This window comes from Lagenorhynchus albirostris, chromosome 15 (genome assembly GCF_949774975.1).
Source record: "Lagenorhynchus albirostris chromosome 15, mLagAlb1.1, whole genome shotgun sequence".
Lineage (NCBI taxonomy): Eukaryota > Metazoa > Chordata > Mammalia > Artiodactyla > Delphinidae > Lagenorhynchus > Lagenorhynchus albirostris.
In genome coordinates, this window is record NC_083109.1 from 37,822,907 (window position 1) to 37,850,825 (window position 27,919).

Here is a 27,919-nt window from a genome sequence, read left to right on the forward strand (position 1 = left end):
AGCATCACCCCCACTTGCGCTTACTTTTAACCACCATCAGAAGGCAGTTGTTCACAAAGGGAAATTCGTTATTCTTAATAGACCCAGGAATATCTCATGGACTTAAAGTACTTAAAGTGATACAACACGATTGCCCTAATGGTTTCTAAACTTTGTTTTTAAGACTTCTGGGGCCAGAACCCCACAGAACGGCCTTGGGGCACCCTTCTACCTCTGATGACCAAGCTGTCTGTTGGCATAGTTGGAGCCTGACATAGCCCGAGCCGGCATGTTTAGCTGCTTGTGGGATGGAAAAAAAAATGTTAAGAAAAATAATTGTTGTTTTTGCAAACTATCTATTTAAAAACAGAACCTCAGGAAGCAGATTTCTGTTTCAATGCTCAGATGAATCAGAGTTTACAAAGTATAAATACACATTAGCAGGAGGAGACTTCCCATAACCCAGTACTTGTGTGTCTTCCCAGCCCGGGAACCTCTGAACTCCTGTTTCTCATTCCCAGTAGAGGCAAGAAAGAAAGCCGCCGTCGAAGCGGAAATTTTGCTGGAACTTTGCTCAGCCTAAGTCGCAAACCTCTGCAGGCCGGTGGGACATTTTTTTTTTTTTCTTTTAAGGTAACTAACTGGTTTTTAGCCGCACACTTGCTCACTTTGGGGTCGACAGGTGTATGCCGTTCAGAAATGTGGGAAACCCACAATCTGGTCCCTTGGGCTCTTTGCTACCTAAGAAATATTACCAAATAAGTTAACTTTGACTCACTGACCCCCTCAGATCAGCCAATAAAATGAAGCTCTTACACCACAACTTGTTCAAGGGGCGGTGTCGTTAATTTACTTAAAAATGATGTCAGGTGGCAATTGAGCAACAAACCAGCTTCCAGAATACTTAATTCAGTTTAACAAGGAGGAAAAACCTTGTAATTAATGGAAGAGCTTGTACTTTAGTACTTTAGTGAAGCCGTTCTCAAAGTTTGCTGTACCTAAACCAGGGAGGATTGGGGGAGGAGGGGACAGCTTGTTGAAAATACAGGTTCCCAGGCCCCACTTATGAATCATGGGCCAGGCCTGGGACTCTGTATTTAAGAGAAACCCCCTCCCCAGCTTACAAGTTCCGCTTCTGCTCATCACCCAGTCTCACTGGGCTTTTAGTCAAGATATACCCCCTCTTCTAACTCTGCATTACATAAGTCTAGAATCCCAGGACAGTGTCCCATCCTAAAGCACCCAACTGTGAGCTGATGCTTTCCCGGAGTTTCATGGTATATATGTGTTCTAATGCTGGAGTTCTAGTTAGCCATGTTTCTGGACGGAAAATTCTTCCTTTTCCAGGGCCTGCTTACAGAGGGCACAGAACATTCCCAGGGGATAGGGAAGGTTCTAAGTCCCTTCTTTTGCACATTCCTGCCCCCAGGATAACCAGGGCCCGGAGAAAGGGGACCACCTCCCTTAACGACCAAGGTCGTGGCTTTGAGCCCTGTCCAGATGAGACCATCTCATCCTTTCCACTACCCAGCGTGTCCTGCATAGAAGGCTCCTTAAAGTAACAATCACAAGATCACTTCCCTCCTGGAATAAAGAATTGCAGAGGCTCATTAAACTTTTTTCTTGGCACACAAGAAAACTTTGGCAACTACCCAGGGAATTCTGGGTCCTGCAGAATCCAAGTTTACTAACCACCAGGGCAAGGTAGCATTTGAACTCAGACTGTCCTGCTCGTCGGGTCTGTACCGGGAAAGCACTGCTCCCTCCCTCTGACCTGAGCCCCGCAGAGCAGTGATACGGGGCCTGTTCCAGGACTGGGAGACATCGTGGAAACCCAGACCCGTCACGGTCCAGGTCCTTCGCGCTCCCTCCCCGAGCCAAAACTGTCCCGGACTGATTCCCCTGATGGCCTCCACTCGTGCACAAGGAACCAGGGACACTTCAACCCGCCATCCATTCTTAACCAAGATGCCCATCGGGACACACCTCCTAGCCTGGTAGAAAGAGAAGCTTCCCAAGAATGAAGAAAGATAAACATCCCCGTAGCTTTTCCTCTGCTCAGTTTGTCACTCTAGCTGGAGTTCTACTATGAAGACTGGAGGGGGGTGACAGCCTGGGTGTCACAGCTCCGAGGAGGGTAAGCTATAGCTTCCTAACCAGAGGAGGGAACTCCTGGCAACTCCTCAAAGCTGCTGGAAGCTGTCCACATGCCTGTCACTGGTGGTTCATCCCTGGTGCCGAGATGCCAGAGGCAAAGCTTCCCCCACTCTACCCCGCCCCGCCATGTGGGGCAGGCTTGTTGGCCTCTGGCCCCAGCAGCCACGAGCGACAACCACAGCTCACCTGCCCTTCACAGGTAGGAGCAGCCCGGCTCTGGCACCCCAAGGGTGCACGGGAGGCCAGCCACTCGCGCACTCCCTAGGAGCAAGGTGGTGAGGGGCAGAAGGGCCCTCACCCCAGAAGCTTGTAACCACCACCTCCTGCGGAGACCAGCCCAGAGGCACAAGGTGCACGAAAGCCACAAGGGTGTGGTCTGCAGTGATGGCAGGACATCCACATTCATCCAAACAGCCAGGGGAAAATAAAAGAGAAAGCATCCAGTCTCCCTCCTAATCCCCCAGCACCAATTCCAAGCTATTTAAAACCCTTTTACTGCGGTGGGCGTTCCCCCCGCAAGTGCTCAAAACAATTCAGTCCACACTGCAGGCCATTAATCCAGTGGTGTTTATTCAAGCAGTATTCACACTTGCTGTCGAATAACAAGGGCATCTAGGCCCCCAAGACGGGGCTCACAGCTCCAGCTTCACAGCAGCCCCTCGGGGTTTCGAGAATGTTATGGCTGAAAAGGCTTTCCATTCTTGATGGGGGACCCTGTCAAGCACAGCCTACTTCTCACACCCCAGTCACCAGGACAGACCCAGGGCGCTGGCAAAGGCACAAGGCAGAGCCAGGCAGAACTACGTAAGCTCAGAAGAGGCCACACTGGTCCGTGTTTTCGTACAAAAAAATTTAATAAATATGACTTTTCAAAATTTATTGCCAGGAACAACACATCAAAGATGTATGTTTATGTTCGTATAACACTAAGAGGGCAATACAAAGGATCTTCACGGTCTTAACGCTGAACCGACGAAGTCAGTTTTTAATAAGTCTTTTTGATCTTAAATTTCGTCATAGCATTTTGATTTCCTCACTTAAGGCAGGCAGTGGACTCTGGCAAATCTAAACAGTGACCTTTCTGGACATTTTACGGTTCAAGTATTCAACTAGCTTATGAGAATACTCCCTAAATGCAGTAGATAACAACACAAAATCAAATCTACAAGTGGTTCAGTCTTACATTACGAATGATGAAAAGAAATCAGAATTTACAAGATAAGATTGGTGTGCTTCCAACTTCACACAATTAATTTGATATCTTTAATGATCTTCAACCACTCACGTTTTGGCTACGTTTAGTCATAGCTCAGCTTGTTCCCTTAAACTGCTCGGTAGCAGATCACCTGCCTGTCTCTTTCAAGTCTAAAGCAAAACAAAAAAAACGAAAAAAAAAAACACTTGTTCTAGACTAACTCTCAAACTGCCTCAGTCGGGGTTTTAAACATCTGACGTCGTACGAAAAAAAAAAAAAAAAAAAAACAACTCCACCAGTATTCCAGGCACAGAAGGCCATCCTATTGTCTTAAAATAAACTATTTTCAAACACCTTAATTTTGGCTTATAGGCAACACGTAATAAGAAAATAAGGTCAAAAAAATAAAGCCATACGCTTACAACGCTATCAAAAACCTTCAATTCTAAACACGTACATATAAATAAAAAGGAATGATGTCTTAAGGCTCTTGATTATTAAGTTAATAAATCAAATATACACAGTGATTAATAAAAAAGAATTATTTACAGAACTATACAAAATTCTACTTTTGACACATTTTTCCTCTTTAAATTCTTCATTTTACCAGCAACTGCTGACATCAAAGTCCCCCTCCCCCAACAACAACAACAAAATACAATAAAAAAAATAAATAATAAACTCATTTGTGATAGTTGCTGTGGTTCTGAGCTGCAAAGGCACTTTTCAAATACAGAACTACTTGGACGTCATCATAAAACCAATATACAAAAACAACTCAAGAGTCAATAAATATAAATAAAAACTATGATCCTAAGACTGCATCACCATCGGGACATCTGGCAGAAGTGGAGGCTGGAGACCTCGGGGGCCGGGTGTTCTCCTGGGAGCCTGATCCGACAGGGGCGGGGCCCCGGGGCCTGGTGTTTGCATAGCTGTGCGATGCAGTGCTGCCCAGCCAACCACAGAAACTACCATTGCCAGTGTAAGCCAGCTTGTCAGAACTTAAATTAACACAGGGGTTCTACGTCAAGGACAGCCTGGGACCGGAACACGACAGGACAGCTGGAGAAGCTTCAGGAACCCCGGGCGCCCTCAGACTCCGCCCGCCGTCTGCTATACGATGTACTCCATGCGGTTCAGGCTCTGCGCGCTCTCCAGGTCTCTGTTGTCCTGTTTGTTTGTCCAGTTCGGGTGTTTGGCCGGCGTGCCGTGGGGGGGCTTCTCCTCTCTGTCGACCAGCGTGTACGTGGCCTGCCTGGCGAAGCGGGCTTTCTGCTGGTGCTTGTCCATGTCGTCCTCTTCCACCTCCGAGTTGTGTGTCCTTATTTTGGACATTTTGGAGTTCTTGTTCTCGTAGTCCTTGATGGGGACTGTGTTGGCCCCGTGCTTCTCGATGGGGTTCTTGATCTGGTTCAGCTGCTCCCGCACGTTGTTGGTGGTGCTCTCCTCAGAGGCCGAGCGCGCGTGGCTGCCGGGCTTCCGCCGCTTGCGCACGCACCAGTAGAAGGCGGTCACCAGGCAGCAGACCCAGGCCACGGTCAGGACCGAGCTCAGCAGGGGCACCAGGAAATCTGCAAGGCAGGGGCACCCCCGTGAGTCCCGCGCCCACGGCTCCCCTGTCCTTGGTCCCTAAGAAGGGCGCATGGGGACGAGTCCCTTTCCCAACCACACATCGTCACCTCCCAGCATCCCTGAAGAGACCAGGCCGAGCAGCAGCCCGTAGAGGCTCCCGCCTCGGCGCGGAGCAGCATCTGGGCCGGTCACGGGGAGTCTGGCTACTTAGGCAGCTCATTAGAGGAGCCGGTTTTCGGAAGCATCAGCAATAGGGTCCCGGCATGGACAGCTCAAATGCCCCCAGTGGTCCTGCGCCCGGCAAGTCGCTTCACTAGAACGGTGATGCTCGGGGCATCCATGGGGGACTCTGGACATCCTGCGGGGCCATCGAGCCATCTATCAAACCCGTGTCTCAGTGCTTAGGACGGCCTGTCCCCCGATACCGGAGCACAGGACAGGCTCCGCACAGACACACACTCAAGGCACAGCCATGCTCTTCCCGGGACCCAGAGACAATGCGTGCCTGGAAGGGCGCCCGCCTGCCGGAGCACAGCTTGCAGGCAGGGGAACAAGTCAGGGCCGCCTCTGCCCTTTGCCATGTGACCTTGGTCACGTCAGATGGCCTCTGTTTTCTCAGTTAAAAATGGGGGGTCCTTGAGTAGGGAACCGTCAAGTAACTCCCCACCCTGGAGGTTTTACTGGACGCCGGTTGGATTGGTCTTATTTTATTTTTTTTTGCGGTACACGGGCCTCTCACTGTTGTGGCCCCTCCCGCTGCGGAGCAAGAGGCTCCGACGCACAGGCCCAGTGGCCATTTCTCACGGGCGCAGCCGCTCCGCGGCACGTGGGACCCTCCCGGACTGGGGCACGAACCCGTGTCCCCTGCATCGGCAGGCGGACTCTCAACCACTGCGCCACCAGGGAAGCCCTGTATTGGTCTTATCGATGAGATGGACGTGACAGTCCTCACAGAAAGGGACCACTGCCCCCATCCACCTACCTGTTCTGTTCTTCAGAGGACGCCTCTGAACTCTCACTTCCGCAACGGCGGCGATCAGTGAGCTGTTCCCTTCACGTTTACTAACAAGATCTATAATTTTGTCGGTGATTTCCTTGATTGGGTTTCCATCATCCCGGATGTCTTCAGCAGACTGGAAAAGGAAGACTCATCAGACCAGAGGGTCAGGGACACTCCACAGTCACCTTCATTCAAAATTATTTGACCACACGTGTATGTCAAGCTCTCCTTCAATGTATCTGCTCATCTGGACACTGGCTAAGTGAAGTTTCTGAGCTACTTGGCAATCGAACAACTAAGCGTTCATGGGTCTCATACTCACAATGGCCACGTGTATTTCATTGTTTGCAGAAGGGGAAGGCTCGCAAGCTATGTAGATTGAATATTCAGCAGAAACATTCTTCAAAATATTCAAATTCCGCAACTGGCTGCAAATATGCTCTGTGGTGAGACCCTAGAACGAGATTTTTAAATCCACACACACGTAAAAGAGCGGAAGGAAAAAAGGCTGCTGTTTGCTTGAAAGTGAAGCTATATTCAGAAGCTGAGCTCTGGTGTAAGACAAGAATCTAGGCTAAGGAGGAGGAGATCCGAGCTCGTGACACCCCTGCTTTAGGGCAAGCAGACACACCCCACCTCTCCAAAGCCAGCAAGGTGTTCCGTACCGGCGACATCATCTCCTTGTTGAAGGTGAACGTGATGTTGGCACAGTTGTCCTGGTAGTAGGGGTCGGAGGCACACTTGGTCTTCACGGGCTGGAGGCTGGAGGACCGGCACTCACCCACACCAGTGCAGGGGCGCACGAAGCACTGGGCGTCCAGGATGGGGATGCAGCTCTGCCCGCTGGGGCACTCGCTGTGCCCTTTGTGCAGCGAGCAAGGGCGGGGGCCACACCACACCTGCAGAGACAGAGTAGAGCTCAGGAGACGCTCGTTGGCAGTTCCAGAACCAGAACGCCGGTGGCTGGGGCCACGCCTACCTTCGAGCAGGCAATCCTCCCGTCCAGGCACTGGCAGGTGTTGCAGTCATCGTCCCACTTGGCCCCATCAGGTATCACGCTCCCCACGGTGATGCAAGATCTCCCTGAAACTGAGGTGGAGACTCGTGAGTGGGAGGAGTTGCCTTTTCTGGAGACAGTTCTCCTGATTCTTCACTCCCTGCCTGTCGGGAAGTGATTACACCTGTTGCCCCTTGCCCCATGACAACACAGTTGCTCCCACGATGGGCAAGCATCCCTCCCTCCCCGGTGGCCTTTGCACCCGGCCACGTGACCGGCTTTGGTCAGTGCAGTGCGTTGGGATGCGATGTGAGCAGAGTCTCTCCCGGGTGAGCTTGGCCCCTTGAGAGCCTACTGTTTGCCAGGGAAAGGACATGCCCTGGATACAGTGCTGGTCCAAGGAGGATGGGGTGGCACACAGACCTGGGCACCCAAGCCGAGGCATCCATCGCTCTGCTTGTGCCTTTGTGCCCACGAGCAACACCAATACTTGTCGTACACACGGAGATCGGGGATGGTTGTCACACAGCATAGTTGTGGCAACAGCTGGCTAAAACCAACAGCTACGCTGTTTTCACGGGACCGCCCCCCCTCAGGTTTCCCCTTCCCTGTGGTCCCAAGTGGATGTCCCCCCTCCGTGTTCTCTGAGCGTAGTTCCACTCACGAACAGTCAAAACAGTGACTGCAGTGCCCGCTCAGCCCGCAGGACACACGGGCAGCTGGGCCCGGCCCACTTACCTTCCTGGCATTTAGCACCACTGTGCCCTGGGGGGCAGACACACCGGTACCCATTGATCTCATCCACACAGGTTGCCCCGAAGGCACAAGGTGAAGACTGGCATTCGTTGATGTCTAGGAAAAATGGAGTTCGAGCTTAGGCCCCAGTGGGAGGCAGCAACGTTTTTCTAAGTTTTTACTGACAAAACGTACAGATAAGCTTTCTAAGTATAACCTTAATGCATTTTCATCACATGACCAGCACCCAAATAAAGAAACAGATCATCAGTACTCCCAGAGTCTCCAGTCACTGCCCCGCAAGGACCACCACTAGCCTGATTTCTAACAGCTGAGAATCATGTGGGGAAGCAGCAATTTTTAACTGAGGTTCCTTTTTCCCTGATAGTACGATTTAGAACAAGGGCCGGCAAAGATCTTGAAAAGGGTCAGCTAGTAAGTATTTTAGGCTTTGCAGGCCATGTAGTCTCCGTCATGTCATGACTGCTCAACTCTGTTGCAGCATGAAAGCAGCCCTAGACAGTACATCAACAAGGGTGTGGCTGTGTGTCAATAAAACTTTATTTTGGCCCCCAGGCCATAATTTGCTGACGCCCGATTCAGAAACATGAAACAGATACACAGTTCCCCCATCTAGTAGTTCTTGAAGTCCCAGACCTGGGGACCTCAAGGACCAGTAAAACTTTAAATACTTTAGGGACAAGGACACAAAAGTAGTACAACTAATCTATCACCTTTTTTGGCAAAAGAAAGGGCATGTAAAAAAAAAAAAGTAGGGAAAAGGCTCAAAATAAAGAATAAACTGTGAACTTCCTGAAAAACTGCATTGCCTGCCTCCATTTTGTTTAATCATTTCACCGGGGCCTGATCAAGCCCTGGAAACTGCAGCCCCAGTCCCTTCTGTGGCCTTAGCTCTGTCCCCTACCAGCATGGATGTGGCAACGTCCGCTTGCCCATAATTTCATGTTAGTCACGGGGACAGGCACACTCTTTCCTTAGGACCTCAGAGTAGATTAATCACCAAATTCTGTGGCTGACGCTCTCTCCCCTAGAGCAAGGAGGGCTGTGTCCCCCAGGGAGGGGCCGGCCAGAGCCGTCTTAATCCCAGCTGGAGGCAGGAGATTACTCGTCAAGGCTACTTAGAACCATGGCCATAATTATTTTAAAGACGAAAACTCTCAGGCTGAGGGTTTGGAGTGGGAAGACCCAGTCGGAGGTGGTCCTTACTTATCCTGCAGTCGGGCCCAGCGAAGCCGGGGGCGCACTCACAGCGGTACCAGTTCTCTCCATCCACGCATGTGCCACTGTTGTAACTATGAAAGCAAAGACCCCTCGGTCACCACCAGTCCACCACTTCCCCTGCCAGTTCAAAGGTAGCCATGCCAGTTACGATCAGCGGCTCTCACCCCTGCTCACACGCACCACCGCCTGGGAGCTTTAAAAACACTGATGCCTGGGTCCCACCCCCAGAGAGTCTAACATCACAGGTCTCGGTTGCAGCCCAGGGACTGGAACTTATAAATGCTCCCCGGGTAATTCTCGCGTGCAGCCAAGGTTGAGAATCACTGCTCTAAATGAGAACACAACCTGACTAAAGTGTGGTCCGCGGACCAGCAGGATCGGCATGGCCTGGGAGCCTGTCAGAGAGGAGGAATGTGCAGCAGCTCCCAGACCTCCTGCATCCGAACCTGCACTTTAAACAAGATCCCCAGGAGACGCCCACACGTGTCACAGCCAACAATAAAGCACCGGCTTAAAAGGTGGCCATGCTTACCAGGGATGAGGACTGCAGTCATTGGTATCTGCAAAGTAAAAAAAGACAACTTAACGGCGAGGCCTTCTTAGCCCTAAGTCAAAACACCAGTGATTTCCACAATACCCAGATGATAAAGCTGTCGTTAACACCGGCAGAAGGAGCTTAAGACCTCTGCTCAATTGGAACCAGGCCCACACCACACTTGGTCCCATTCACCGTGGGACACATGTACACAGGAAGAGGCCCTGGGTGGGGTGGGCAGGGGGTGTGAGAATGGATGGAGACAGGCTGCTGGTCAGACCGGAGCTGGGAACCACGACGCCATCTGTCTCCACTTATCTCCTCGGCGACTTTCTCATGCCCAGGTCAGGGCTGCATCCCATCAAGTCATTAGAACAGACCCAGGTGATGCAGAAGCAGACATCAAACAGCTCTGCTTCTGGTTTCCATTGCCAGTCCCTGGGGGTGTCAGGATGGACTCCTGCAGCCCTCAGAGAGTTCAAGGTGGCAAGCGGGGGGAGGGGAAACACTCACTCTGTGTACAGATGGGCCCCTCCCAGCCTTCTTTGCAGACACACGTGAAGGACTCGCCGTTGACCACACAGGTGCCCCCATTGTGGCAGGGGTTAGGCAGGCAGCTACTGTTTCGGGCTATGAGACAAGAGCAGACAAGGCCACCCTCCCTGAGGATCCAGTGACAGTCTGGAGGGGCAGAAACCAGGTCCCAGGAAACAGTCATAGGCTCACAGGCCCACAGCCCCTGTGAGGCCCAGGGAGGGCGGAAAGGTACCTATGTTACAGGTCGTTCCTTCCCAGCCTCCGGGACACATGCACTTGAAAGCGTCCCCCTCGTCATAGCAGGTGCCACCATTGTTGCACGTAGCCTCATCACACTGGCTGTCACCTGGAGGAGAAGATCCCGGCGTGAGCCCCTGGCCGGCCCTGCTCACGGAAGACAGGGCAGGATCCCAGCCGGCCACCACTTACGTGAGTGGCAGGTCTTGCCTTTCCACCCGTTTTTACAGTCGCAGTAAAAGTCGTTGACCAGGTCGCGACACGAGCCCCCGTTGTGGCAGGGGTTCTGGCTGCAGTCGTTAATATCTGCAATCAGAGGAGACAGCCGGCTGAAGACGCTCCCAAGCCCATCCACGCCCCGCGACGCCTAAGGACCGCATCTCTCCGCCCCCAGCCCCTGCTTTCCACGCCCACTTCAAAACCAGCAGACACCCGGGGACTTAAACACGGTCACCCTTTCCCAGGAATAAAGGAGCCCCCGACAGGCCATGGAGGTTAAAGTCAAGATGGGCAGAAAGGACAACCCAAACAGCAAGATGATCACTTTTCCTGCAAGTGGGGATATCTATCATCCTAATTACAGGGTCTAATTCTATAAGCTCCTCCGCGGAAGTTCCTTCCCGCTGGCTGGCGTCAGCATCAACACATGCAAATAGGACACAGGCCATGCCGTCCCAGGGCAGGAACTGTCGGGGTCCAACTCCCAGATATTTCCACGAAGAAGAAAGGCTTCCCATGTGGATTCTGTCCTGCCCACACCCCCCAGAGCTGTCTGTCCCCAGAGGACCCCTGAACTCACTGGTCTCACAGTAGGCGCCCTCCCAGCCACCACTGCAGATACACTTGTAGGAGTTGACACCATCGATGCAGGTACCACCATTTTTACAGGGGTTGCTCTCACAGTCATTAATATCTGTGAAAGGAAAGCAAACAGAAACACAGGTAAGCGAACGAAGGAAAGTAATGCCACCGCCAAGCACTGTTCTGCGGGCTTCCCTGCCTCTCCTGAGAAAATACACTGGGCACCTCAACATTTAACTCCGTCAGGACTGTTTCTGAATCCGGCGGGCAGTTTTATCAAGCAGGGGCCTCCAGAGAGCACCCCGTCCCTTTTATTTAATGTCTTCACACTAAGCTACTTGGAGAGAGTGGGGAGGAAACTCCTAGGCAAAGCGGACCACCCGATCTAGTAAGGTTCCAGAACATTCTAAAATAAACGTGCTGAAGACTTAAGAGGCGTCAGTGATCTCGTAAGTTAAACATGACCTCAGTCTTAGATTGTAGGTGGTAAAGCTGGACTGATCTCTCCTGAAATGATTCCAGATGCCCCCCAGCTGGGCCGGGGCAGGGTTTGGGGGACCTCGGCCCATTCCCCGAGGATGCGGGGTCTTACTTTCATGGCAGTACGTTCCAGTGAAGCCTTTGTTACAGTCACAGGTGAATTTGCCTCCCGACTGACTCTTGCACTTCCCGTGGGGACCGCAGACATTGGAGGAAATATAGCGCACCCCTTCAGGCGTGTCATTGGAGGCCATGGCTACCGTGCAGCTGTCAATCACTGCGAGACAGACTTGGGGTCAGATCCCCGCCAGGGACCCGAAGACCCGGTGTTCCTGAGCCCAGGACCCACGCCACGCCTGCTCTCCTGGAGCCAGGCACCTTAGCCAGGCTAATGAGGGTAAGAAGCCAGCACCTCGGTGGCCAAGACTGGCAACATGCCGTGTCACGCTGTGACAGGCAAAGCCGAGACCCCAGGCGGAGGGAGTTTTTTTTTTTTTTTTTTTAGGCGTTTTCTCCCCATGGAGCCAGGAGCCCACGTGTCTGCGGGCCCTGTTCATCCTCCCTCTACTGATACATCTACCAAATTTGCTGGAAGCTGGCTAAGGAGGAGGAACAGCCTTTCCCTCGATGTAAGGGCACTTACGGCTGCAGGAACCTGGAAGCCTGAGCCAGCTCACACAGCGGCCACAGGCGGCCGTTTAAATTTAAGTGAATGAAAAGTAAGTAAATCAGGGCTTTTAGTTGCCCTGGTCACACAGTAAACGTTCCGGGCCACACGTGTCCCGAGGCTACTGTACCTGACGGTGCAGATATCACCGTGGCAGAAAGTTCTACTGGCAGAGGTGCCCTGAGGAATCCACCTCGGCCTTGCACATCAGCGTCCCCCAGAACGGGGATGCTAAATGAATTCCCTTCTCTGCCCTGGGCTACTTGCAGGTATGGTCCCCCCGAACTGGTGGGCCTGAATAGGTTGTTTCCACGTGTTCTGGCTTCCCTCCGGGTGTCACGGGGCAGTGACGAACGGGCAGAGGACAGCAGCCTTGAAGACAAGCCAGAACCCTGGCGGGGAGGGAGGTACCTTCACAGGGGGTGGTGCGGCAGTGGTCTTTAAGGTGGGAGCAGTTCTTGCCTTCATAGTCCTCGGGACACTTGCAGAAATAGTCGCTGGCGCGGTTGTAGCACTGGGCACCGTTCTGGCAGGGGTTGGGCTCGCAATAATCGATGTCCAGCTGCGAGGGCCAGGGGCAGGGGAGGGGGGACACAAAGTAAAACAAAGCCGTCATTATGACTCCTCTGGGGCAGCGGCCACTGGAACTTGACCCTTCCGTCTGCTTCTGTTAGGAGAACACCCAGCATGATTTACAGTTGTGTCCTAGCGACTGTCCAGGTACGCATTTGAGACAACAGGGCAGAATGAGAGAGTGCTGGGTCTGGGATGAAACGGACAAAGAGAAATCGACAGGCTGCCGGACAACGGGAAGAAAGTCACTCATCACCCTCCTTCCACGGCGCGTGTCTAGCAGAGATCCCTAGTCAACAGGAGGCTCCAGACAGTGTTGGGAATGGGAAGGTGAGGGTGAGGAGACTGCCTGTGAAAACTGGGCCATCGGGCGCTCCAGCCCGGCTCACCTGACAGAGGTTTCCAGAGAAACCAGTGGGACAGAGACACTGGAATCTGTTGATTTCGTTCTGACAGTGACCCCCGTTGAGACAGGGGTTGCTGGCACACTCATCGATGTCTGTCTCACAGTGATCGCCTGCATAGCCAGGTGGACAGATACAGCGATAACCGTTAACCAAATCCTGGAGGGAGGAGAAGGAGGGTGAGAAACACATGCTTTTTTTCTAGGTGCTCCACAAACACAGGGCTTCAGTGGTTCAGCGTGACTGTTGCGCTTCAGCTGATTCACTGAAAGAGATGCCAAACCTCTCCAAATGTGAGAGAGGAATTTCTATGTGCATGCCTCCAAGATGACTCCCGGGAGGCTGGGGTAACATGAGCCCGAGTGAAACTTCCAGAGACTCACTTTTCACCTGCATTTTTAAATCTCCCAGGGACAGAGCTTTCCCAGGGTCACATAAATCTTAAGGCTTGTTGTCAATCACTAAGGTTTTGATATAAGCAAAGATTTACATACCCGACAGGAGGCGTCATTCTGACATTGGCCGAGGCAGTCATTAATATCTAAAAAATAAACAAGTCACCGTATTGGAGGGGCAATTTACATTGAAGCTGGGCTTCACTGAAAAGCCTTCTCTGCTCAGGAAGATAAAAACCTCCAATCAGATTTCTTGCGTGCTTCCCGTGAAATAAGGTTATTGGTGGGAACACTCCCTAGTTCTTCCAGACTGAGGTACTGAAACTTCACATCATTGTTTTAGCCACCTTATCAGAGTACGGCCGTTTTTTACCAGCTAATGAGCCTGATAACGTGTAATGTTTTCATTTCTGTGCCCATCACTCCCTCTCCAAAAACATTCCCTCGATAAGGTTCTCCTTCCACTACTCAAGTCTTAGACCTGGAGCCTGAATACGGCTGGCAAATGCCTTCAACACCCCAGTCTCATGAAAATCAAAATTGAAACAGTCTCACTCACTTATGTCACAATTCTGACCCATCCAGCCCGGGAGGCAATCACAGTAGTAGCTGGCAATCAGATTCTTACAGGATTTGGCATTTACACAAGGTTTGGCCTCGCATTCATTTGCATCTGAAAAACAGAGAGGATGAACAGTGAGAAATGGGGTTCTACCCCACCTCCCCCCTCAAAAAAAACACCATACAAATAGTTTGTCTGAAACGAGACATTTTAATAAGCTAGCTAAATAAGAGATGCTACTTTGAACATCTGAACCCTCTCCCCTAGCTATGCTCCAATAAGGAATGCTAATTGATAACGTTCCAGCTGCTGTTGACAACTAGCCCCCGACAGGACAGCAGAAAGCCACTAGGCACTTCTGTGCAAAACCCAGCGCAGCCTAGTTGCTGGGATTTAATAGTGGCAAAAAAGAATGCAGACAGCTCATTCCTCATGAGATCATCCCCGTTTGGAACCCAGCTGAACACTCCTCGGACAGACGATTGACATGGTTCAAGGAATCCCACGACTTTCCCACAGGGCCTCAAAGAGCCAGGCCATTTGCATGCGAGTTATTCCTTCCAGGCCTGCTGGCTGGACCCTAGATAATAAATGACTTCTTGGTACGATGGCACGCAAGCTTGCACCGCTGGCCACATGTACAGCTCCCTTAACCGCTCGGATCGAGCCAGCCCCGGTGCAGGAATTCTCTTACCTAACTGGCACGTTTTGCCCGTCCACTGGGGCGGGCACACGCACTTAAATCCGTTAACCAAGTCCTGGCAGGTGCCCCCGTGGGAACAGTTATTTGGAGAACAGTCATCAATGTCTGTTTGACAAAAAGAGGAGAGGGTTGGCAATTTAATCTCAATCCATTTGACAATTAGATAATTTAATACCACCCCTCACATGAGGGGCCTTCACTTAAGAGCCAGACACCTGCTGCAAGTGACTGCTACGATGACGATAGGGCCTGATTTTAGCTTTAAATCCCCCACTGGCCCAGTTCATTTAATCCGCAACCTGAGCGGGTGGGAGAGCCAGCTGGATCCCCGGAGCATCAGCCCTGGGTAACTCAGGACATCTCTCACTGCCTACCCTTTATTTTTAAAGAAAAGTTCCATCACGGCACAGAGGTAACTAAGGAGAGGTAAGGAAAAATAACTTCTTTGCTGGTGAAAAAAAAAAATCATATTCTTGTTTACTCACAGACTTTTCCCAAAAGCACATGCCTGGGGTGCCCAACCTCCCCCTTCTGCACTAGACTCCTGAGGCCTCTTAGCGATTCACCTCCTGCCCGGGTAGGAGGTGCCAGGCTCTCCTCATGAATCTGCTCACCAAGCCGTCACACCCCCAGGAGATGGGACTTGCTACTCTCCCGTTTAAACAGGGCACAGGTTGGCAGTGACTACAGTCCCACCATGGTGACGGGTGGCAGGGCCATGGCGCCAGCCCAGGTGATCCAACCCCGGAACCCAGCTCCTTAACCGTGTTGCATGCTGTTCTCAGGGGGCCGATGACCGTGGACCTCGGGCCTGGCTGCACCTCTGAAATCCAGGAGCTTGTGTGTGTTTTGTTTTTTGTTTTTGCCGCGCTGCATGGCATGTGGAATCCTAGTTCCCCGACCAGGGATCGAACCTGCGTCCCCTGCACTGGAAGCTCGGAGTCCTAACTGTTGCACCACCAGGGAAGTCCCCAGGAGCCTGTGGAAGGTACGAACTCCCCAATTCCAAAGGGAAACCGTAGCACCCAGAGACCTGTACTGGGAAGCACTGGGGTAGTCCTGGTGTGCGGCCAAGTCCCGCAGCCACTGTCACTCTGTAGCCCTGGTCCCTCTTTCAAAATTTGTCCCCACCATGAAATTCAGTCATGACCACCTCCCCCGCAGGCATCCTCTGTACAGCTTCGAGGAGAATAACCGTAATTCAGTTCAGAGGAGGCACAAGTCCAGGGAAAAGGACGCAGCTACCCCACGAGCGAGTTTCTTCCAGTCAGAGATGCGTGTGCTAACTTAGCAGGGTGCCTTAGGATGGGGGTGCCAGGAGACTTCCAAGGGCAGAGCCCGGAAGCTCAGGCCAGCCTCACCACCAGACCCCCTCCCACCGAGACAGACCCATCACTAAGACCGACGTGGGACCCACAACCCTGTACCTTGACACAATACCCCCCTCCCCCCCCGCCAAGAAAGGGCACAAGCCAAAACGCAGACTTACTTGTGGAGCACGTGGGGCCGGTCCAGCCCGGAGAACACTCACACTCAAACCCCAGGGAGGTCTCCTTGCAGCTGCCTCTGTTGTGGCAGGGATCAGAGAGGCAGGCGTGTTCCGCTGTGGACACCAGCACAGCAGTCAGCAAGGGGCGCCCACCGAGAGGGGCTACCTAACACTCCTCCCGGCAACCAAATCGCACGCCTGGGCCACCAGCTCGAGCTCGTTTCAAGAAATCAAAGCAGGTGTGGGACGTAACCCCGCTGTGTCTGCGGCGGAAAGGAAGTCATCTCTCTTGCTAAGCTCTCCGGCCCCATTTCTCCAAGCTTTTGACCTGGGAGCTGGGTCACTGCCCTGTACACGCCGCCCCCGATGCGATCAGCAGCCCCCAAACCACCTGAGCAACTGGACAGAGGTTTCAAAGACCCACGGAACGGCTGGGAGGACAGGTCTTAACGTTGGAGGCTATTTTCATCTTTTTATGAGTCCCTAAGTGTATTTAAGCTGAGTGTACAGAAAAATTAGACAAAGGGATCTCACTGCGCCTGGACCACTTACCAATTTCACAGTTGGGTCCCGAGTACCCCTCAGGGCATGAACACTGATATTTGTCAGGCCCTGTGTTGCTACAGGTTCCCCCATTGAGACACGGCTGGTGGGTCCCGCAGTAGTTGAGATCTGCCAAAAAGACCCCAAAGAAGTCACTCAGAGACCAGAAACACTGTGTTCCTAGACCCATTCCTCTTTAAAAACTAAAACCGAGGGAAACAGACCCAGATTCACAGGGTTAAAGGCAAATTCAAACAGATTTAGAATAAAAGCCCCTGCAAATAAAAATAAATGAAAGTACAAACCAAATCACCCACACCCCACCCCCGACCTCCAGCCCCACCCAGGCCCTCCCCAGACATACCTTTGTCGCAGAGCTGGCCACCCCAGTTGGTCTCACAGAGGCACTGCCAGGGCTCGTTACAGGTGCCGTGGACGCACCCTGGGTGTGGGATGCACTTGTCACAGTACAGGCCCTGCCAGCCATACTGGCACCTGGGGACACACAGCAAACCCTGCTTTACCCTTTAGAACTTGCAGGGAGATCGGAGCCAGGAAAACACAAGGATGCAAAGCCCAGGCTTCTGGCCACAGGATGGTAGACTGTCAAGGTCTGTCCGGGGGTTCCCTCTAAGCAAACATTTTCCCAGTTGGACTGAGGTCCCCTCCCAGGCGACTCCCAACAAAAGGAGGGCTGTCTGGGGAGAGGCCAGCACTGGGCTGCCCTCCACAAAGCCCCTCTCTCTTCTCAGGCTCCCCCATGAGCCCAGGGCGGAGGCTTGGAATAAATGAACCCCTGGGGGGAAGGCAAGGGCTCTCCCTGCAGTGACAACAATAGCCATGCGAAAGCCTCTGCAGACGCAGCCCTTTGGGCAAGTTTTACACAGCAACTCGGCTGGGCTGTGTCCCAGCAGCAAGTCACGACCCCAGCACACAAAAATGCACCAAGACACCGAGTGCGGCAGGAAACTGCCTCCCAAGGAGGCTCCCTGAAGTCAGACGAGGAGGGAGAGGGGCTCCCTTCCTTGGAGAGATGGGGTAGGATCTCTGGACCCATTTCTGGAGGGAGGACGAGGAAAGCAACAGCGCTTGGAACCGTTTCCGTACATGATTTATGACCTGCCCCCCTCGTGGCTACTTAGGCTAATTTATTTTATAGTTATTTCTCACTTTGCACACACACACAAAGTCAACTTGGTTTATCTCGTATTGGGGAAGGGAGTCGAGTTTCCTTTATAAGCGCCTCATTAATCGGACTCTCTGGAGGCCAAATGGTGCCTTTGATCCCCAAACAAAAACACAAACATACACCTTCACCTGGGGCAGGGGCTCCGCTACTCTCCCCTCAAGTTTCAAGCCCTCTGAAACTCTAACTGCCTTCTCAGAAATCAAGCTCTAGCAAACAGGAGCTGGCAGGGGGGGCAGCCCACAGTGGAGTGAAGGTGGGGTGAGCCAGAAACAGCGACCAGCAAATATTTCCATGACGGGACCCGGGAAAGCCATGGTCAGAATCGCCTCCCCCGCAAAGAAGGCAAGGCGTTCTGCGTCCAGAGAGCTGGAGGTGGGCTAAAAATCCTTGTCATGGGAAAATTACAGGGAACCAGCTAATCGCTAATCATCCACGGCCGAGAGTCAACTCACCCCTGAGAATTCTGACTCACCACTTCCTAACTCCTAAAAGCAAGCCATCCACGCCCCAGCACACAGAACCACCAGGCTGTGCGGCTAAAAATCAGAGGATTCTGGTTCATCTAAAACGAAACTCTGGTCTAAATGGCAAGGCACTATTAAAGGAGTCAAATAAGAACAAAGTAAATCTTCCGGTAGAAATGTTTTTTCAAAGTGGACACTCAAGGTAGTGGGAGATCACGGGGACGCTTGTGTAAAGACTGACAGTCTTAGTCTGAAAGGTAGATATTAAGAAGGAACTGATAGGGAAATAGCATTATTCTTACAGTCTTTCCCTCGTTGCCTTCCAGATGAAGGATCACTACACCTCTTCCATTTGCTTAATACAAGGAGTAAGAGGCAGCTGAGGACCCGCCTCGGCTCTTAATCAGTGAGAGCTGGATACCCAAGCATAAGAAAGGAACCACAAGAGGCCCTGGATGACTTCAAAAGAAAACAAATAAAAATACTGACCCTAAAAGAGGCATCCACAAGGTTATCCCAGTGTAATAATATATGATTAAGGTTCTCATGAGAAATTGAAGTGACTTTCCTCATAGGATGATTCATAATTGAGTCTGATATTATTGGCAGGCTCGCAATAAATCAAGACTGTGCACCCAGAAAAAGGGATTCCAGGTCGACCTGGGAGCAAGAGAAGCAGTAAAGTGTTCTCATGCGGGGGAAAAAACAAGACAAAACACACCTCTGTAATACATGATCCGAAGGACAACTTACAGGTAACTTGCCATCAGCTATTTCTGGAGCAGGATGCAACCAGAACTTCCTTGGCGAGAAGGTTCTGTTTTGATTTTTCAAGGGAAGGAGAAGGAGATGGCCTGGGAGACCATGCAAATGATGTGTGGGAAAGTCACACCTTAAGTAAATAAGGGCCTGCGAGTCCAGGCAGGGAGTGGGAGGGAGACTTCGAAAGAGAAAGGCCTAAATTCTGGAAACAAAGCCTGCTGTTCTGGCTGGGAGGGCCCTCCCCAGGCAGCAGTGTGTTTATTCTGATGACAGGAGCAGAAATCGAGGTCGCCCTTGACTGATACTCATCTGAGCTGAGCACCCGCGTGCTGAGCACGAAGCGGGCGCAGCAGAGTCCCTGAGAGCACGGCTGATCTGACTTTCCGCAACAATCTTCACGAAGAAGAGCCTGCCCCCAAGCTTGACAGTAACGCTGTTAAATACCACAGTCGGCTGCCACCAGCGATGGGGGTTCGCAGGCGAAGCCCTTCAGTCTTCCAGAAAGTAAACTTATCTTTCTGAAGTGCAGGAAGAGACAATTTCAGGCCAGCCTGGTTTTGTTTTCCTTCCAGCTGCCCTGATTCCCACTTCAGCTTCAAGCCCCAGAGCTCAGAGCTCCCCGCTGCACGGGAGGGGAGCTGCGGCAGTGGGTGCACAAAGGTATGGAGGACCACAGGGGTCTTCAGGATTTTCGGAGCGGCAAAATCCTGTGGCTGTGCTCAGCCTGTCGAAATGCAGATTTCTGGGCCCAACCTAGGGACTGGGGTTCCGTGGGTGTGGGGTGGCACCCAGCAACCTGCATTTCCACACGTCCCTGGTTAACTCAGGGAATGACACTCTGAGTACTGAGGTTTGGGGGCAGTGAATCCCAAAGTACGGTCCCCGCGCCCCCAGCAAGAACAGCACTGCTGGGGGCTTGTTAGAAATGCAGAGACTTGAGTCCACCCCAAGCTATGGAATCAGGATCTGCGTCATCACAAGAGTCCCAGGTAATGTCAGTTTGAGATGCACTGGTTTAGACTAAGGATTCATAAGCTTCCCTGGGCTCAAACTGGGGTAGCTTTGGGGGAAAACATGACAGGCCCAAAGGAACCATTGAGTGTCACATTAAATCTGCTAATCCTTCAGATTTGGGAGGAGAGTAAAGTGGGCGATCATGTCAAAATGCCACAGACACCAACAGTATTTCCTGAAACAAGCCTTTCCCAGATTGGCATGATGTACATTTCAAGAAGTTCCAAAAACTGTAATCGGGAAGCCGTGGGGGAGGTCTCCATTTGGCTTCTTGCATTGTCCGGGACCATAAAAGAACAGACTTCAAAGGCCAGCAGCAAAAGTCTACATTCATCAGGCTCAACTGACAAGATTCCAGCGCAGCCATTAACCTCTCAGCACCGGCCAGGCTCCCGCCTGCAAAGGGGCCAGGAGATTGTCCTAATCCCATTCTAAAGAATGCTCCACTTTCCCCTATTGATGGGAAAAGTGGGGGAGGGCTGGGAGACAGAAAACCAGGCGGGGGCTGGAGGGTGGAGGAGGAGAGAGACCGCCGCAAAAACCAAACCCACAGCCCTCCATCTAGTCCATTAGCACTTTAAGGGGAAGATTATAAAAACGAGTTATCAATTTACAGAACCGTTAATACATGAAGTCACCGACTATGCCCAGAAGAGTTTTTTTTTTTCCCCCGAGAGAGAAGCGTGTGCATTTCACTGGACAGCTGGTATAATTTAATAAGCTTCGGATGTGCCTACTTGAAAAAAAAAATTTTTTTTTTTTTTGGTAATGCTTTCTTGTCCTCCAAAGTAAAAGAGGCGTATTCACAATAAAGTCAGTCCTCCTCTTGTATTAAAGGGATCATTATTAGGAAAAAAAAAAGAGTTTAGTTGTTTACCTGCAGTCACCTGGGAGTTTGCAAGACCCATGCTTGGGGCTGCAGCCCTGCCGGCAAATAGCTGTAAAAAAAACAAAAAACAAAAAACACAGAAGGATGTGTCAGCACACTGCCAGTTTCTTGCACTGTCACCATCATGAGAATGACCTCGTCCATTAAGCCAACAAAATCCACTATTTTAAGAGATCTCGTATCAAGCCCACTGTAAGGAGAGGAAGACGGGAGGTGCCCCAAGAACAAACCCAGCTTTAAACTTCAAGGCCATGCTAGCAGATCCTCAAACGTGATAGCATTTGGGGACAAATGCAGGCAAGCAGGTGGGGGAAGGGGAGCTTTACGGAGTCTCCGAACAATAGCTATGCTGCTCCCGGTCAATTCCCACCCTCGCCGAAAGCAAAAAGGAGGTCTAATCCTTCCTCAACTCTGTCATCTTTCCCACTCTGTACCCCAGCCTCTTCAGAACCCTCTGACCAAATAAATGCCTGGTGTCTCAAAAATCCCATGGGACTCAAAGCCAACCAGGCCGGCTTCACTTGCCAGGCTAATCCACGGGCCAGATCTGGTGGTCCTTTTTTTTTTTTTTTTTTTTTGCAAAGTATCCACAACAAAACCATTCTGCTTCCTTTATTGAAAAAAGTTTTTGAACAGACATTAAAAAATAGTAGAACTTTTTAAGTAATTGTTACTGATTTTTAGGACACCAACTATTTAAAATATGTTTTATCAATCCTTTCATTTGGATCCCAGGAAGGCCATCCTTTTCACTCTTGTGTCTAATTATTTAAGAAAGCAATATTGCCCAGGAGACCTGCAAATTCCTCTTTGCCCTTCCCTTCAGTCACAGTTCAAAAATTCGTTTTTCAACTTGAGTTTATCTTACAGGAATTTACCAAATTATGTGAACTAAGCAGAGTGCGTTAATGTTGGTGAGGGCCTATTACGTGGTTGACTAGAATTATACACCAATTTGCTATGAATTAGAAGCTTTGTAAAGGTAAAGACCACAGATAATTCTGTGAATGTCTGTGAATGTGTGATAACTCCCTGTATTCTAATAGACAGGGCTGGGACAGCAGACAGGAGGTCTGGAAGTTTATCCCACTGTGGAGGCCTTCAGTTCACCACTCGCCCCCTCCCCTCAATACCACGGCCCCCAGAGATGCCCAGTGAAAGCTGCCGTAAGGCCACCCTGAGCCCAAGGGCTGTCATTTTTCACAAGCTGTTCAGACATTGGCTGGGCTAACCCAGTCCCACCTGGCATCTGTTTTGCATCCGATGCCTTAAAAAGCAGAGCCTGAGAAGGGGGTTCGGGTACAGAGAAAGAGGTAGAGGGCAGATGGGCAGGGGAAGAAGCTGAGCAAGAATGTGGTCTCAGCGGGAGCTTGGCCTCAGCCTGATCCCAGGGGAAACTCTGGAGTGTGAACTGTAGCCCAGAGTTAACGCAAAGGGGGCTGTGGCCTTCTTACGCCCACGTCAGCCATTCACAGACTGTGAGCTGGAGGGACGGGGCGTGGAGTGCCACCTGTTTGGCCAAGGACAACGTCCAGAGAAGGAGACGTTAGCAGCCAATGCTCAGAGCGTCTGGGGGATGGGGTACCAACGGCATCTTCGTGCTTCAGGCCTAGAAAGCAGCCCAAATCTCACCATACCCAAGAAAGCCACCTGATGGCAGGGGCGTGAGAACATGACACCCAAAGGGACAGCCACCAGGAGCTGGTTAACCCACCAGGCACGCCCACACACACCTTTGTTACATTCAGGGCCCATCCAGCCTTCCATGCACGTTTTGTTGCCATTCTGGTCGCAGGCGTAGTGGCCAAAGAAGTCGTCTCTGGGTCGGCAGAACTTATTGCAGCCGAAGCCATAGTAATAGTCATCACAGGTCACGCGGATCTGATACTCAAAGTGGGCAACCCCCGTGTTCTGCTTCAGCGTCTGCCACTGCCGGCTGGGGTTGATCATGCCCGAGTGAGAAGCCTTTTCAATAATGCTGTCGGGTTCTAGAGGCAAAAAAAAAGGATTAATCACACCAACATTTACATCAGATATCAGAGCTTCTCCCCCAACCATTGTGATGACTTTTAATAACAACAAATGCACACGGCACAAAATTCAAACAACACAAAAGGGCAAAAAATGAGCCATTCGTCTCCCTCCCCATCATACATTTACCCTTTTTACTGGGCATGTAGTATTTCTTCATCTGGAAATAAAGTGAAATCATTTACCTAGTTCCCAATATGTGCACTGAGGTTGTTTTGGCCTTTGGCTATTAAGCAAAGCCACAGGGAACATCCTTGAACATATTTGCCTGTATGTGGTTCTAGAAAAAAGAAATATCCCAGAAATGGAAGTGCTGGATCGAAGAAGACACACACAACCAACACGCTTCCGCCCAGAAAACCCAAACCACCAGGAACAAAAGCCCCATCTGTCTGCCCTCCCACCAGCAAAGGAAACTGTTTCCCAACAGCAGTGCCAACACTGCGTTATCAGACTTTCTGATTTAATGGGTATTTAATTAAGTGATGGTGAGCACCCTTTTGACAAAACCACGTGTATCAGCTCCTCTGAACTTCAATCTGTTTCTCTCCTTTGCCAACTTTTCTATTGCGCTGTTTGGTCATACTGGTTTGCAAAAGCTCTTTACATGTGATAGAAAGTGGCCCCTTATGGAAGGCTATTCTTGAAGAAATTTCATTATTCCAGGTAAAGGTTAGCAATCTTTATTTTCTGGCTTTAGAGTTTTGTGTCTTGCTTTAGAAAGGCTGTGTCTATTTCCAAACTCTTCACTGGAAGCCAAAGAGTAATTTTTTTTTAATTATAAACTTTGTCACCTCTTAAGCTGGCATTTAAGTAACAATACCATGAACTTGATGCATTTCACCTTTCACCTTTGCCCAGAAGGCAGATGGGAAAAGCATTCATCCCAGTTTACAGACAGGTAGACTGAGGGTCAGGCTCCTTAAAGAGCGCCTACTGAGGAAAAGAGACATGCCTGGGGCCCAGACAGGTCCAGGAGGAAGAAGTGGTCCCTGCCCTGGGGTCACCTATCACTTAGTATGAGAAGAGACAGGTACAAAAATAGCTCCAAACTCCAGGTGCCAGGAGTTCAGGGGAGGGGCGTGAAAAGGAAGCAAGGCCCCGAGTCAGCACCCACCCTGGTCCTGTGTTTGTTTTCTTAAACCTGCCAGCACCAACCCTTGACGCCTTGTCAAATTCAAGGCCACCTTGGGGAGACCGTTAGGACCTGCTTGCAGTGTCTGTGTGATTCTTATCCACATACACCCGTTTTTCTAGGCCTGTGCTCATCTGCAAGGCTAGGCAAACCCCCCAGGCGACCAGGAGACGGGCACTCCTGGGCAGCTTCGACCACACTCCACTTCCAACAGCGCCCCAGCCCTCACCCTCTGGGCTCTTTACCTGTGGGCAAGACGGGCCTTGAACAAGCCTGCATACCTGCAGACCTACACCCCGGCACGCATGAAGCGCTTGCAGAGGACGCTCTCCTAACCTGAGTTTTGCAAATAAACACGGGCCAAAGAATGACAAAAATGTCCCTGCATTAACTGTGTGCTTCCTCTGCTGGTTCAATGAAGAAGTGTAGTGAGCTATTACCATGTGATGATGAGATCTTAATAAAGGGATTACTTAAACACACTAGCCTTCTCAGGCAGGCTGCAACAACAAACAATTCAGACAAGAGTCCGGGGTTATCCTAAAGGCACAGGCTGACATGTCAGTCAGTGGTTTGGTATGCTCTCTATTTCCGAGAAATGCTGTGAAGACATCATTTCAGAATCCTCAATGGGGCTAACAGGTCTGTATAACTAACTTCACACCTGCGTGACAGATTTTTCCTAAGGGCCCAGAGGGAGTTGAATGTGTCTGTGACACACTTTCTGGCATCTGGATTACAGAGATGCTTCTTCTAAGCTGCTGTTGCCTGAATCACACTTCCTATCAGCTCAGGGCATTACCAGTGTTTTTGGGGTAGTTCAGTTGATAGCCCAGCTTTAAGATTGGAAGGGGATACTACCAGGCCTTCCTACAACCTTGAACTGCATGAAGATGGAGCACGAAGAACCCACAACAGCCTTGCAGGCCAAGGAGGAGGGGATGAGAGGCGAGTCTGAGCAGAATCCTGCAACCACGCCAACCACAAATCTTAACCCAGAAGGCTTAACCAAGAAGGCTACAGTATAAGGGAAACCTGGTCCTAAGTATGCCAACCTGTGTTTACATATCTATTGATCAGAACGAGAAACTGAAATCATTTGCTCTGGGGGAGAGAGTAAGATCTGCACCCTTATATAGTGCAGTGCTGAAATGCAATAGCAACGACCTTGGAGGGCTGGCCTCAGAAATACTTTCTAACATGTGTACATCACCTGGGTTTCACTTGGGCCAGGCTCTGCTCCCAAGGGTTCATTGCAGAGCGGACGTGAGAAGGAATTCTCTGTTCCCAAGCTCAGGGCTCTGCCTCTAATCTGAAGCCTTGTTTGGTCCCCAAAGAGCAGCCAACCCCAGTTGGGTTGCTACACAACCTCAGCGTCTGCCCTCATGGAGGACAGTGCCTTGGGAGGGACAGAGGGTGAAGGGAGTAAAAGCAAAACATTCCAGGCAGTGTGAACAGCACGTGCAAAGGCCCTGAGGCAGGAGAGAATGTGATGCATTTGAGGACAGAAAGTTGACTGGTGGGGTTTGAGAGAATACAGGTATGACAGATGACAACGTGGCATGTGAGATGGAGCTGGCAGGGAGACAAGACTGGGCCATGCAAGGGGCTTTGGGGCCACACAAAGATCTGTCCCGAGGGCAACAGGAAGTTACCAAGTGGCTCTCAGTAAAGGTGACACTCCAATGTTATGCTCTGAAAAGATCAAGATGGCAGGAGAATGGAGAAAGCGCTGGAGGTGGACCAGAGTAGATAGGGGTGCATTAATTCAGCCGCTACTGTAAGAATTCAGGCGTAAGCAGATGGTGACATGGACCAGGGTAGCAGCAGGGGAGGTGGAGGGAGGCAAACCCTGTCAGGATTGGGTGTGGAGCACTGGACATAAGATTTTCAGAACTTGGAGGTGGATTAGATACTGATGCTAAGAGAGGGTGGTACACAGGAGGTGCTGTCCAGATTTCTGGCTTATGGTAATGGGCGTTCAAATGCTGGTGCCAGTCGTCCGTAAAGGGCCCTAGGCGGGCTCTGCTTCTGGGGAGGGAAGATGACACATTTGGTTCTGAATATGCTGGAATCCGAGATACCTTGGAAGCATCACAAAAGGGAGGCTGCACAAGCAGGTGGATAAGCCACTCCCAGCAAACCCCCATCCCTCCTCACCAGGGTCACAAAAGTGAGGCTCGGGCTTCCCTGGTGGCGCAGAGGTTGAGAGTCCGCCTGCCGATGCAGGGGACACGGGTTCGTGCCCCGGTCCGGGAAGATCCCACATGCCGCGGAGAGGCTAGGCCCGTGAGCCATGGCCGCTGAGCCTGCGCGTCCGGAGCCTGTGCTCCGCAGCGGGAGAGGCCACAACAGTGAGAGGCCCACGTACCGCAAAAAAAAAAAAAAAAAAAGTGAGGCTCAATGCCCCGCAGTGGGCATTCCGTGACTTTGAGGCAACCCCTCTCCTTCAAGAGTAGAGGCCTGAACGCCCTTTATCTCTACCCCACGTCTTCCTGTGTCCTTGCAGTGATTTTACCTCTTAGCAAGAGAGGAGAGGCTCCAGAGCCCCAAAATGGGGCAGACAACCGTGGGCAGCTCTGGAGGGGCACCAGCTTCTGGAGGAACAGCTACCTGACCCGTGGGCTGGTGGAAGGCCCAGGAAGGGCCCTGCAAACACTAGGGGCCCCTTGTACACCCTGACAGGTGTCCTAACCCAGCTCTTACCAGGAGCCAGGGTCAACCTCAAGGATGCTCACGCCACCGGCCAGCCTGTGTTAACATCTGCACCAGGACATCTGAAGAGCCTGTATCCCCCTCCCCCTCCCCCATCTTCCCAATGTACAGTTACCATTGTAAGCAGGTCAGCGACATAACGCTCACCCAGCCCACAACGCATGTGGCAGGGGAGGGAACAGAGAACAAACAGGTGCCCAGGACCCGGACTGGCATCAGCCACAGCCCAGGCAGGTCACTGCCTCCCCTCCCTCCACCAACAGCAGGACGGGGGTATCACTCGGGGAGGAAGGTCCACGGATCTGGACTTCAGATGCCAAAGCACAAGGAGTGACCCAAACGGCCTGAAGCTTCTGGCAACCGGGGCTCAGCAGTGATCGAGCGGCTCAAGGTGGGCCAGCGAGACAGGTGGGCAGTGGCTTGGATTCTAAGCCCTCACTGTGCCCTCTCTGGTTATTCACCAGTCCCAGAGTCAGGAAGAAAAAAGCAAGGCGAGAAGAGGGGGAAATGTTCTTAGCAGCAAACACACCAAGGGTCAGAGAGGATGAGACACGCAGAGGGATGGGATCGGGGGGCACACAGAGACACCAGGCCAGTCAACCCCTCCTCTTGCGCAGACTCAGGTTTCAGCGTGAATCAAGTTTTCCCATGACAACCACCCAGATCCTGCTGGCAAAAAGGGAACTGGCTGGCAGTCTCAGCGAGGGAGGGGAAACGTATTTTGAAGCTACAATCCAAGAGCAAAGACTCCGTTCTAAGCCAGACAGATGCTGCCGTTTCTACTGGCATCCTCTAGGGCTTCCCCCGACCCCAGCACCCACCCACTCCCAGCAGCCCTGAAAAGCAGCCTGCGCTGAGGACAGAGCCACCTTTCAGAAGGGGACAAGGCCAGTGTGATGGCCGTGAGGCACTGG

At 51.5% G+C, this 27,919-nt stretch overlaps 1 protein-coding gene across 3 annotated transcripts in view; it reads right to left on the minus strand.

Annotated features, from left to right (window-relative positions):
- Positions 1-2,687: 2,687 nt before the first annotated feature.
- JAG1 (jagged canonical Notch ligand 1) overlaps positions 2,688-27,919 on the minus strand; it is a 35,655-nt gene continuing 10,423 nt past the window's right edge. For 2 of the 3 annotated variants that reach the window (XM_060124632.1, XM_060124634.1), the window contains exons 4-26: positions 22,858-23,112; positions 21,113-21,173; positions 17,171-17,301; positions 16,816-16,935; positions 16,264-16,377; positions 14,766-14,879; positions 14,069-14,182; positions 13,609-13,655; positions 13,100-13,273; positions 12,549-12,699; positions 11,583-11,747; positions 10,989-11,102; positions 10,382-10,495; positions 10,185-10,298; positions 9,929-10,045; positions 9,413-9,440; positions 8,866-8,951; positions 7,642-7,755; positions 6,886-6,995; positions 6,572-6,805; positions 6,229-6,360; positions 5,889-6,039; positions 2,688-4,905 (exon numbers count right to left, since the gene is read on the minus strand). In XM_060124632.1, coding sequence (XP_059980615.1) covers positions 4,448-4,905; positions 5,889-6,039; positions 6,229-6,360; positions 6,572-6,805; positions 6,886-6,995; positions 7,642-7,755; positions 8,866-8,951; positions 9,413-9,440; positions 9,929-10,045; positions 10,185-10,298; positions 10,382-10,495; positions 10,989-11,102; positions 11,583-11,747; positions 12,549-12,699; positions 13,100-13,273; positions 13,609-13,655; positions 14,069-14,182; positions 14,766-14,879; positions 16,264-16,377; positions 16,816-16,935; positions 17,171-17,301; positions 21,113-21,173; positions 22,858-23,112 — 3,218 coding nt within the window. In that variant the 3' untranslated portion in view covers positions 2,688-4,447. The remainder of the gene's footprint in view (positions 4,906-5,888; positions 6,040-6,228; positions 6,361-6,571; positions 6,806-6,885; positions 6,996-7,641; positions 7,756-8,865; positions 8,952-9,412; positions 9,441-9,928; positions 10,046-10,184; positions 10,299-10,381; positions 10,496-10,988; positions 11,103-11,582; positions 11,748-12,548; positions 12,700-13,099; positions 13,274-13,608; positions 13,656-14,068; positions 14,183-14,765; positions 14,880-16,263; positions 16,378-16,815; positions 16,936-17,170; positions 17,302-21,112; positions 21,174-22,857; positions 23,113-27,919) is intronic. The other variant, XM_060124633.1, reaches the window with a different exon arrangement.